General features: G+C 35.7%; 1 protein-coding gene across 1 annotated transcript; it reads left to right on the top strand.

Moving 5' to 3' along the window:
* On the top strand, positions 535-7,396 carry LOC109233024 (uncharacterized RNA-binding protein C1827.05c-like). The gene is made up of 8 exons (XM_019398760.1): positions 535-727; positions 1,631-1,745; positions 1,869-1,924; positions 4,184-4,233; positions 4,358-4,459; positions 5,811-5,880; positions 6,017-6,127; positions 6,976-7,396. The coding sequence occupies exons 1-8, from the start codon at positions 623-625 to the stop codon at positions 7,108-7,110; spliced, it is 744 nt and encodes a 247-aa protein (XP_019254305.1). The 5' UTR covers positions 535-622; the 3' UTR covers positions 7,111-7,396.

The following is a 12,455-nucleotide window of genomic DNA, read 5'->3' as shown; positions in this document are numbered from 1 at the left end:
TGATTTTGAACAGCGTTTTCGTTCAGATTTAACTTACATGAAAAGTAGCTAAATTTCGATTACTTTTGAAACTGTGGCTATTTTTGAATGACCACTTATAAATCTGGCTATTGTTAAATTTTTTCCAGAAAAATACTCAAGTGTTCTTCTTTGGGAAAAAAGAAATATGTTTTTATTTGCAATGGTAAACAATATTTTATTTAAAACCAAATTAAATAAATTTTTTATAAATCATTAATCACTACGATACTTGAATAGTTGAATTTAGATGTTTAAGTATAACCTGGTCCACATCAAGGGAGTAAACAATGATTTTCTTAAATAAGCAACAACGCTAGGTTAAATTTTATTTGTCTATGACCATTTCTTTTCTCAGCTCAAATGCTCAAAGGGCAACCTTAGGAGTCTAAATACCAATTGTCTAAACTATTAGGCGTTAAAAGCACAACTGTCAAACCTTCAAAATTCTGAGCGGGTGGTTCGACCCGAAAATAGAAAACGAGAAGATCCGGACACAGGGTTTAGGGTTTAAGATACCACCCAACAACAAACTAATTTTTCCTCTCTCGCGCTTGCCAACTCCGGCGAATTCAGCGGCTTATCTGTCACCGTCCTCCGCGAGATGGGTGCTAAAGCAAAGAAGAAAGCAATTACCAAGAAATTGAAGAAGAGGGCAAGCGATTTTTCTGCTTCTTCAGCTTCTAAACATGAAGCTCATGACTTTCTGGTACGTTATTTTGTCACGTCCATCTACTGTCTACCCCTATGGATGTATATTGAAATTGTGAGAAAATTATTATACAAAATCTGGCATTAAATTTCTAGTTATTCAAAGTTTATTATATCTATTGCACTAATGTTCATTTAAATTTTTTTTTTGAAAAGCTTATTGACTTGAATCCAATGTAACTCATAAGCTGGTCAAATTGTCCTTGATCAAGCGAATAAGTCTAGCAATTGGAGAAGGACATAGTATAATTTAGAGATAGTGCTTTCCTTGCTATGTGGAGCTCAAGCTTGATAACATTTCATGGTCAATGTGGAAGGAGAGGAATGCAAGATGCTTTGAAGGAAGATAGGTGTCGTGATCCAGCACTATCTTAGTGCTCGGAAATTAAATCTAATAAAAGTTCTGTTACCTTACGCACAAAAAAAGAAGGAAGATATGTGTTATGTCATAGATGTCTGAAGAATATAGAATCTGGTAAAACAAAGAAATGTAAATGGTCTAGATGATATAATAGAGCTTTTACTTTTCAAGTGGAAAAAAGGAGCTTTGAGCATCTGACATTTCTAAAAGATGCGACGGCTACTTTGTAATTATGGGATAAGGCACTTGCGGGAAACTCCTTGCCGAGGGCCTGTGCACCCCCGGGATTAGTCGGGGCTCTTAGAGACTCGGACACCCGGTGCAAATCAAAAAAAAAAAAGTTATGGGATAAGGCTTCAAAAAATTGTGCTTGCGAGGGGATGGTTTGTCTGATAAAGATTTTAGCTAACTTACACTCTTATGTTCGCTCTGTTAAAATTTTAGTGGGCAATGATTCTGTTTACTAAAAAAGAAGAAGAGAAAGAAAAATTGGCAATTAGTGTGCTGTATATGACTTGTTTTTTCTCCTTTAAGAAATAGCCATTAGAAGGTGGGCCAGCACAGAAGCTTCCAAAGACTGAAGTGAGGGAAAATAAAGCCACAGTGTTATATATTGGGAGAATCCCGCATGGATTTTATGAGAATGAAATGGAAGGTTTGCATTTGTCACTATAAATTTATTTGTAAATGAGCCTATTAAGATAATTTATATTTTCCTCTTATGTGTAAGAGTGTGAATTTTAATAATTGTGCGATATACCGTATATGTTGTTTTCAGGTTTCTTTAAGCAATTTGGTACAATCAAGAGGCTCAGAATTGCAAGGAATAAGAAGGTAAATGTTCCTGCCAATTGTTTGTTGTTAATTATCATTGTTTAGAGTTTCTGTTACGTTTGGTCTCTAACTGTCTTCTCTAATGCTTTATGGTTATTAATGTTATTACATATTTAACATATCTGCAGACTAAAAAGTCCAAATTTACTAATAAAAGATGGTTCACTCAAATACTAAGGACTATTGATGTTTTCTAGTTATTTATGATAGTCTGCTCTACAGCTGAAGGAAAGTAACTTAAGAAACAAGAGAAAATCATGGTTGTGGAAGTAATATATAACAAATTATAGAAAGGTCTTTTGGGCAGAAATATTTCCACATTCAACTTACTTCATCTTAGTATCCAAGTTATCCCTTTTTTTCTAAATGTCAATAATTTTCATAGACACGGTTCGAGGGGATGCAACCAAAGCATGCATCGGCTCACATACAAATTCACGAACCAACTAGGTCATCCTCGTGTGCCGGTAGCTTACATTAGGGTGATAAAGGACCTGTATGATGGAGCTAAGACTCGGGTTAGGACTGTGGGTGGTGACTCGAAGCATTTTCCGGTTGTTATGGGGTTGCATTAAGGACCTGCGCTCAACCCGTTCTTATTTTCCCTGGCGATGGATGCACTCACACACCATATTCAAGGGGAGGTGTCATGATGTATGTTGTTCGCTGATGATATAGTTCTGATTGATGAGACGCGAGGCGGCGTTAACGAGAGGCTGGAGGTTTGGGGACATGCCCTTGAGTCTAAAGGTTTCAAGTTAAGTAGGACTAAGAAAGAATATCTGGAGTGCAAGTGAGGCGACATGACGGGGGAAGCAAACTTGTACGCGAGGCTTGACTCACAAGTCATCCCCAAGTCATCCCAAGAGAGGAAGTTTCAAGTACCTTGGGTCAATTATCCCGGAGGTGGGGAGATAGACGAGGATGTCACGCATCGTATAGGGGTTGGTGGATGAAATGAAAGTTAGCGTCTATAGACCTGTGTGACAAGAATGTGTCACCGAAATTTAAGGGCAAGTTCTATAGAGCGGTGGTCAAACCGGCCATGTTATATGGGGCCGAGTGTTGGCCAGTCAAGAATTTCCATATCCAGAAGATGAAAGTAGCAGAGATGAGGATGTTGAGATGGATGTGCGGGCACACTAGGCTGGACAAGATTAGGAATGAAGACATTCGGAAGAAGGTGGGCGTGGCTCCCATAGACAACAAGATGCGGGAAGCGAGGCTTAGATGGTTCGGCCATGTGCAGAGGAGAAGCCAAGATGCCCCGGTTAGGAGGTGAGCTGTTGGCTTTGGCGGGTATGAGAAGAGGTAAAGAGCGGCCTAAGAAGTATTCGGGTGAGGTGATCAGGCAGGACATGGCGCGACTTCAGATATCCGAGGATATGGCTCTTGATAGGAAGGTGTGGAGGTCGAGCATTAGGGTTGAAGGTTAGGAGGAAGTCGAGCGTTTTTCTTCTTTGCACCAGGGGTGAGGCTAGTCTGTTAGGGTTTTGTTTTGGACTGCTAGTGGTGTATGTTGTGTCCATACTATTTTTCCGTTTTTTTTTTCATAGTACCGTGGTGTTATTACTGGTTGTTGTTATTGATTTTCCATTTATTTTTTGTTTCTTACGATGTTACTATTAGTTTTCTGATTTTTGTTGTTGTCACGGATTCTATTGTCTATTTTCATCTTCTTGAGCTGAGGTCTTTCGGAAACAGCCTCTACCCCTTCGGGGTAGGGGTAAGGTCTGCGTACATTCTACCCTCCCCAAACCCCACTTGTGGGATTTTATTGGGTTGTTGTTATTGTTGTTGTTTGTTGTAACCAGGTCATCCTTCTAAGTTAAGCAACACCCAATTTTTCTCCTATCACACTACTGTTCGATCTCTTTAATTGATTCGCCAAGCCTCTGCACTTCTTCTTCAATGTCCTACTACAATTTTAATTATTCTTTTGATAAAGGGAACACCTTGATTATGTATCCTGCTTATAAAGATTATGAAGTATTTTTCATCTACAAGAGAGTTGAAACTATAGGCCATAAATGTGTAGTAGAGTAGGGTCAAGGGTGATTCATTAGCATTCACTTCAAGTTCATCCTTCAAACTACTTAGTCCATTGACACCTTTATTGTTGTTTTCTTATGGGAATGCACTGCAAATGTATCCTTTACGCTACATATCTTATATGTTAATCTGCTGATATGTTTATCACTCCGTTGGGTAACTTTTCTATTTATTCATTGCCTTATCCTGGTTTCGTTTCCTTTACAGACAGGAAAATCAATGCATTTTGGCTTCACAGAATTTGAGTCCCCTGAGGTGTTGTACTCATGCTAGCTGCTTTGTAGTGTTATAGATATGTATTTGTCAAATCCTCTGATCATTTCAATCGCAAAAAAATCCTCTGATCATTTCTTTCTATTGTGGTTGTCTTTTTTGGGTAAGTGCAGGTCGCAAAAGTTGTTGGGATACTATGCATAATTATCTATTGTTTGAGCACTTATTGCAAGTTCATCTTATTCCTCCTGAACATGTACATCCAAGATTGTAAGGGTCTCTCTCTCTCTCGTCCAATTTATGATGGTAAATTTTTTTTGTCCAACTGTGAAGAGATTGTTAAATTTCTGTGGTTTCTTTCCATTTTTTCTCTTTCTTCCCTTTAGGTTATTTTGGGCTGCGAATAGGGAGATTGTTTGTAGGTGGAGCACTTATTGCAAGTTCATCTTATTCCTCCTGAACATGTACATCCAAGATTGTAAGGGTCTCTCTCTCTCTCTCGTCCAATTTATGATGGTAAATTTTTTTTGTCCAACTGTGAAGAGATTGTTAAATTTCTGTGGTTTCTTTCCATTTCTTCTCTTTCTTCCCTTTAGGTTATTTTGGGCTGCGAATAGGGAGATTGTTTGTAGGTGGTGGGAGGTTGATTGGGACTTTATAGTCTTTGGCATTCTACAATAAATTGGTTTACCAACCATTCAAAGAACATGCATATCATTTTTCATTCAGAACACTTTTTTGGCTGGATTAAAGAATATATTGAGGAATCATGGTAGCCTTAAGCCTGTTGGTTGGCTACCTGGTAATCCACCTTGTCGTTGGGGGTTTGATTCCCCACTTTGTAATCTCCTTCCCCTCCGCTTATGTATGATAAAACAAATTTTTTTTAAAAAAGAATACATCAACTTGCAAAATTGAAGTACTAGTGGAATTGATTGAATATTTTCTGCTTCAAAATTATACATGCTTAGTCTTAAAGATTCCAAATGGAGTAAGCAACAACTTCTACCGAGGGAGGGAAAAAGGTGCAGCTTAGGCTTGGGCGGAAGGTAAAAAATAAATTATTGGAAGCTCTGAAATTCTGTGTGTGAAAGACTGGCCAACATATTGCACCTTCAGAAATATTGTAATTATGTTGTTGCATGTTGTGCTCTGGTTGGGTACATAATGGGATCTCTACATGTCAGACAGCGGTTTTGAAGTGCTGATAATTAACCAAAAAGGGGTTTTGAGGTGCTTATTACATATATTGGGAGCTCTCCTATGTAAATTTCTTGTTACTAAAGACACAGAAGTCTGATATTATTCTTAATCTTTTCCCTACATTATGAGTTATGAGTTCAGGATTGAAATTTGAGATGCACAGTTATTTTATTTCATGATGATATGTTTCCTCTCTGTACATAGACTTAAAGAGATTTAATTTGGTTATGTCCTGACTGCATAATCTCATTATAAGGGAGCAAAAGATATATATAGAAGCATGGTATTATCGTGAATATTTTAGAACTTCAGAAGGACTATGAAGTGGTTGAAAATTTAGTGGGTAGGTTATGATACTTCATTAGCATGGAGATGCATATTTCAAAATTTGGATTTAACAACTCTGATTTGTACATAGGTGGAAAGGTGTGAACCGCTGGTACAAACCCTTGGATTGGGTTAAAATTGAAAAGAAGCGTCAAGATAAGGTAAGATTCAGTAGGACATTAACATTTTTGCTTTTGGCTTGTGCTAACTGCTAAGACTTAAGAGCATGGTAAGAGTCTAGTATTATGACCTCCCACTTCAAATATAAACTTGTTGAGTGCTAAAAATCATATCCAGGAAAGAACGCTGGATGAGCACAAGAAGTTGGTTGAAGGAATATTAAAGTGCGACAAGAAGAGGCGAAAGAGGATTGAAGCAGCAGGAATTGACTATGAGTGCCCGGAAATTGTAAGAACATATAAGCTTCCTTTATTCTCAGTCTTACTTCCTGATGCTGCAAATACAGCCAACTTGTTACTACTTGGAGTATGGAAACCCTTTTTATGTTTTGGTTAATCTAGCAGTTAACTAGATTTTGCGCATATGATATTTTCTTTATAGCAACTTTTGCATGCTCGGCTAGTATCATACTGTTGAGCAGGCATTTGTTTTGTTGGGGCAAGAATGCCAATCACTTGGCTAAACACTCGAAAGAACTGGAATTAGGAAAGTGACCAATGCTTTGCACGAGGATAATGCAAGAGTTTTATAGGTTAGCTGAAACCATTGCACAGTCCATTAGGAAGTTACATGCAAGGGGATTATGGTATTTGGCAAAGGAGCCACCAAATTTTACGATTTTAGAGAATCAGCAATCATCACATATATATGAGGTTTTCTGTATATTTTTTTGTGCATGACTATTTGTTCTTTCTGCTACATATTAAAAAGTACTCACTTCAATTGATTTTTTGGTTGTTTTCACACATTAAAGAGTCCACGTTTAACATTAATTAACAATAAAATTTACCATATTAACATTTACTATCTCTTTAATTTGTTCGTTGAAAATATAACAGATACTCTGAGACATTTTACTCCAAGGACAACTTTGAAAAAAAGAAGTTAATTCCTTCTTGATATCTAAATAAATCGAATATTGTGGACCACAAAAAAAAGGCCCAAAAAATCAACTAAAGTGGACCGGAGGGAGTATAATCTGTTAAGTTATGATGCACCCTCCAAAGAATTAGACTTGATTAGATTAATCTTAGAAAATCATATGTTAGAATTAATCTTGGCAATATTATTTGCAGGTGGGTTCAATTCAGGCTGCACCGAAGAAGATCAGATTTGATGCAGAATTGATCTATCCAGCAGAACCAAGGCAGCAAGTAGATAAGTATATGCGAGGCAGTTTGCATCACGATTCACGGTCATGTAAGCTGTAAGGTCACGTGCCGTTGAACCATACTGGCTGATGGAAAGCCATCAATCCAAGTGTCTATTGGTTATAGCTTCTTTGTAATCGCAGCTCAAACTATGAAGAATTCTGGAACTCCCAAGGGTGATAAAATGAAATTTTCTAGCTATCTAGTATCTTAATGCAAAGTATTTAGGCTATGATGTGCCAGATTTGAGTTCTTTTGGTTATTTTGTTCTTTTCCCTGCTGAATGTACAGTTAATGATTTCCATAATTATCCAAAGACTCTGAATCTACAGGCTTTATTAGTTCCCGTTGAACATCTTGGGGAAAAATATAGTTTTTGGGGCCTGAATTTTTCGTTGAGAAATTTTGTTTGCTTGCAAACTCATTACTTACTGGTTGGTCTCTGGATGAGCGAACCAGCCCTGTTTGAAATGAATGAAAATCTACCCGTTAACCAATTTGGGCTTATTGCAAAATGGAGCTGATAGTTTTTAATTTTTTTTCTCCTAGTATTAATGTAAACCTAACAATGGGATTCTTCATGAAAATATAATACTCCTATGTTATTTTGCCAATATTTAAGCTGGGTAGTTTAGCCTTCTGTTAAATTATAGGAGTATCGAATATTTTACTTAAAACTCTCACCAAAAAGGTGGCCCAAAACAAAAGGATAATTAGTAACAATACCGTAATTTATTGCTCGTTCTTTGGATACTTTGCAGACATTTATTACTCCCTTATGTGTGGTGTTTCTTTTTTACATACTCTTAAGAAATATTAATTACGAAAGGGATTAGACTACTCTATCCTTATTTATATCTTAAGATATAATATCTCTTCATTGAATATTTATTCTATTTATGTATTATCTCTTTTTTCAAGAACAATTATTAAGGGTAAAAAAAGGAAAAAAACAATCAATTTTGTCTTGAACTTCTAAAATAACAAATAATTTGAGACAACTATTTTTAGTAACCATAATTATTAGTAATATGAAACGGAGGGAGTAGTTTTTTTAATGAATAAGTTTCAGTTAAAGCAAAAAACAACAGATTGGGAAAACGACCCAAACTGGAAAAAAAAAACAAAGAAACATACAGTCATTAACGTTCTCTTTTCTCTTTTTCCAATTAAGGTTATCTGTATGGGTGCAATTAAAGTAGCAGCCAGCAGCAGGGACCATATTTAGGACCAAATTAATGAAATGTTTTAAAGAACCTTGTCTCTATTTCTAGGATAAAGAGTAATAATAATAGAAAATCACAAAGATGATTTGATTCCCTAAAGTGCCATCACTAACATGACCTTAGGCTTTGTGTTACTTAGCTGTTTTGGTAAATAAATCAACCTCTTCGTAGCCCATAAACGTTTGAATAATATTTGGTTGAAAAAAAAAACATTTAAGTTTAAATTGAGAAACACTATTTAGAAGTTGAATTGTTTTGACATGAGTTTCCCTTAAAGAAAATTGGATCCTGCAAGTGAAAGTTATTGTTTCACTTAGAAATGTTTCTCAAACGAGTTTTTCAATATTTTGCTAGTATTTCAAACACTGAAAATTTAATATTTGCAAATAATAATTCCTTTGCGCTTTTAACAAAGGAAGAGACATTGACAACATCATACCATACCTCATTGGCAAGCAACAAGATATGGCTTTGTTTTATTTATACCTTAGCATCTTAATTGAGACAACAAACTCTATAACGATTCTTTCTTTCATCAAGCTTTTGAAAATGAAGACAATAATAGATTCTTTTTCCTTATATTCTTTGCTTAGGGAGAACTTGTTAGTTAATTGTAAAAAGAAGTTATACGATTGATCACCGAATAGTTAATTAATAGGATATTACAGACATTTTGATAAAAATATATTAATATGCCATCACTAGTTAAACTACATAAAAGTAATTAGTAATTAAGCAATGGGGACCAAATTCAAGGCCCTAACCATAGTGAGCATATTACTAATCACTTGCTTTATTTTCCTTAATTTATGAAATAGTTAATTTTTAATTATGACTTTAGCCAATAATTATTACAACGTCAGAACTCAGAAGCAACAAAGAAGAGCAAAAAATGTGTAAGTCATTGACTCCATAAAGTCTTGACTTACTTTTGCTGATGATATTTCTTCAACCAGAAGAAGAAAAGAACAAGCTGCTGTCTAGGTTTATATTGATGTTTCCTCTCACTTGGCTTTATAAAAAGAACTTTAATCTGTTTCTGTTCATTTGTCCATTCAATTAAAGGAAAAAATCAATAAAACTTTACTCGTATCCAATGCTTACACCAAATTATATCAACTTTTTATGGTTAAGTCAATGAGATGAAAATATAATTAATTAATTATAATTAAGTGAAAAAAGTTTATATATATTTATAAATGCAAGTTATTTTATGTTTTTATTAATTTTTAATACATAATTCCTTTTGCGAAGCTTAAAGGAACTTCCCTCTAGATGAAAAAGTGTGCATCAGAACAAAAGAGAGAAAAAGAAAAAGTGGACATTAAGTCAAAGTCAACAAATAGAAAAATTTTATCACAAAACAATGAAATGTCCATTCCAAAGTTTAAAGTGCGACAGCGACCTAGAACTGTTTGCCTCAATCAGCATGTACGTATCAAAGAAAGTGATTATCAATACTTAGAAGTTTCCTTATTCAAAAAGAATTAAATATGTACTATGTTTCTACTTTTTCTCATTTGTATTATAGCCCGTTAGGCCAAGCTGAAAAAATCAATTTATTTTGAAAAGTTTAGCTAATCAATCTGAAACACTTTTGAGCACTAATTTAATTTAGTCAAATTTTTTTAAAAGTGCTTTTAAGTATCAATTGTTGAATAAGAACATGAAGAGATTTATTTAATAGTTAATATAAGTTCATAAATAATCTTAAAATATTATATTTTTTAAAGATAATAATTAATCTTTTCATTTTATTTAAGTAAAATATGAAAATAAAATTGAAATGTACTTTAATTCTTTTAAAATGAAATAAATATATTAAAAAATTATTCAATATATAAAAGCATTCACATCTAAAGTCACTATATATTAGAAACAATCCTAAAAATAAGAAAAAATAAATGTTTAGCAAGGGTTAGCTAACATACGCCTCAGCCATGGCAAGACAACGGAAGAAGCTCCCATCCCCATCGGGAGGGAAGGATAATGAAGTAAGCATAGTAACACCAGCTCAGGTACAAACAGGACGGTGGTTAACTGGTATGAGCAGTGCACCCACACTGTTTCATAACCCAACTCAAGGTGAGAAGATTGATGGAACGATAGTAACGCCAGACACTGGGATTCAACAGGAATTGATGCCTATGACGTTTGGTAGCTTCCTACCGCAGAAATTTCAACCAATAGTGGAGGAAATTGAAAGTGAAGGAGGAAAATCTGGCGAGAAACCTACTGTGAAGGAAAGCACTGAAGCAGTTCATCGCAGACTAAATTTCTCAGCAACGGGGAATATTGCACAACCTACTAGAGAAATTGAAAACAAAGAGGAAATTGGGAGTAAGGAAGCGGTACCTACTAGGTATCATAATAGGAGTTCTCAAAAGGGTAAGACATTGAATTACATACCCCCTATTATTCGTGATGGTGTTGTTGTAGTGCAAATTGATGATGAAGAAACAAAGGAGCAGGAAAATTACTGGAGTACAGCCCTAATTGGCTATGTCTTGGGGGATAGTCCATATGAAAAAACGATGGAAAATTACATTGCAAATGTCTGGGATTTTGCTGACCAACCTCAAATCCTTTATAATGATGAAGGATACTTTGTCTTCAGATTTCAAAATACGGTGGATAGGGATCAAGTTCTTCATAATGGACCTTATACATACCACAATAAACCCCTGATTTTGCAGCGTTGGAGTGTAGACTTCAAGTTTGACCCAAGTTGTGTGAGTAAAATTCCACTATGGATCAAATTTCCAGGTCTACCATTCAGTTTCTGGGCCACAGATGTATTAAATAAAATAGGCAGTGCAGTGGGTAAACGTCTGTACACAGATAAATTTACTGCTGAGTTAGAGAAGATATCGTTTGCACGAATGCTTGTTGAAGTTGATATATCTCGTCCTTTACCAGACAGTGTGAATATTCAAACTTCTAGAGGGATAATCAACCAACAAATTGAGTACGAGTGGAAGCCAAAATTTTGCTGTGACTGTGTAAGGTTTGGACATAATTCTAAAGACTGTTGGTTGAAGCAAAAGCAGGAAGGGAGTGAAGAAATTAGGAAGCAACCACAGAAGAGGAAGAACAATAAAAAGCAGAACCTCAAATGGATACCAAAGGTGAATAGAGAAGAGGATGATGAGAGCGCAGGGGAGCAAACAGAGAAGATGATTCACTCCATTCCTTTGTCAAATGGAATGGAAACAGGAGTACTCAAGCAAAATTCAGCTACAGAGGGTACTCAAGGAGTGATTGTGGAGGTTGAAGGGACAAAATACATGGAACACAGAACCAGTAACAAAGGCAAAGCTGTAGAGAATGCTATAGGCTTTATTTCTGCCAATAGGTTTGATGTCCTGCAGATGAATGAAACACAAACACTTCAAGGGGACGCTGGCCCATCCAGCTTCACCTAGACATGAACCTATGTACTTGGAATATAAAGGGGCTAAATAAGCCCCACAAACAGAAGGAGCTTAGGCTCTTTCTGAAGAAGTATAAGGTGAATGTAATGGGATGTTTGTAGACAAGAGTTAAGGAGAGGAAATCTACTAGAATTATCAGTCAAGTAGCAAGGGATTGGAATGTATGCTGCAATTATAATGCACATCCAAATGGTAGGATTTGGTTATTATGGAAAGGGAATGCGAATGTTCAGATTATACAAATTGAGGATCAGTTTATTCACTATGAAATACAGGAACCAAGTTCTAACTTTAGCACTACAGTAACCATGATATATGCAAGTAATGACAGTAACCAGAGAAGTCAACTATGGAGGACTCTTGCTCAGTTAGGGAGTACAGTTCAAGGGTGCTGGCTATTATGTGGAGATTTTAATAATGTGTTGTTCACGGATGACAGAATTGGAACTCCAGTTACACAAGGTGAAACACAAGGGTTGCAAGATCTGCTAAATACTCTACAACTTACCAAATTAAAAAGCTTGGGGTGGTACTATACATGGTGTAACAAGCAAAAACCTGATAAAAGAGTTTACAGTAAGATTGATTGGGCTTTTGAAAATTTTGATTGGCTGCAACAATATGGTCATATTGAAGCAGAATACTTAAATCCGGAGGCATCTGACCATTCCCCTATATTAATTCAGTGCAGTCAAGGGCATCAGCAGAGGAGTCTACATCTAAAGCCATTCAAATTGTATAGTTC

The sequence above is a fragment of the Nicotiana attenuata genome, chromosome 10, assembly GCF_001879085.1.
Source record: "Nicotiana attenuata strain UT chromosome 10, NIATTr2, whole genome shotgun sequence".
Lineage (NCBI taxonomy): Eukaryota > Viridiplantae > Streptophyta > Magnoliopsida > Solanales > Solanaceae > Nicotiana > Nicotiana attenuata.
Note: the sequence above shows the minus strand (reverse complement) of the source record. Positions and strands in the feature narration are given on the sequence as shown.

Coding starts and splice junctions, on each gene's coding strand:
- LOC109233024 (XM_019398760.1), top strand. CDS start 623: ATGGGTGCTAAAGCAAAGAAGAAAGCAATTACCAAGAAATTGAAGAAG. Junction 1,925..4,183: donor GAATTGCAAGGAATAAGAAG/GTAAATGTTCCT, acceptor TTTCCTTTACAG/ACAGGAAAATCAATGCATTT. Junction 5,881..6,016: donor AAAAGAAGCGTCAAGATAAG/GTAAGATTCAGT, acceptor AATCATATCCAG/GAAAGAACGCTGGATGAGCA.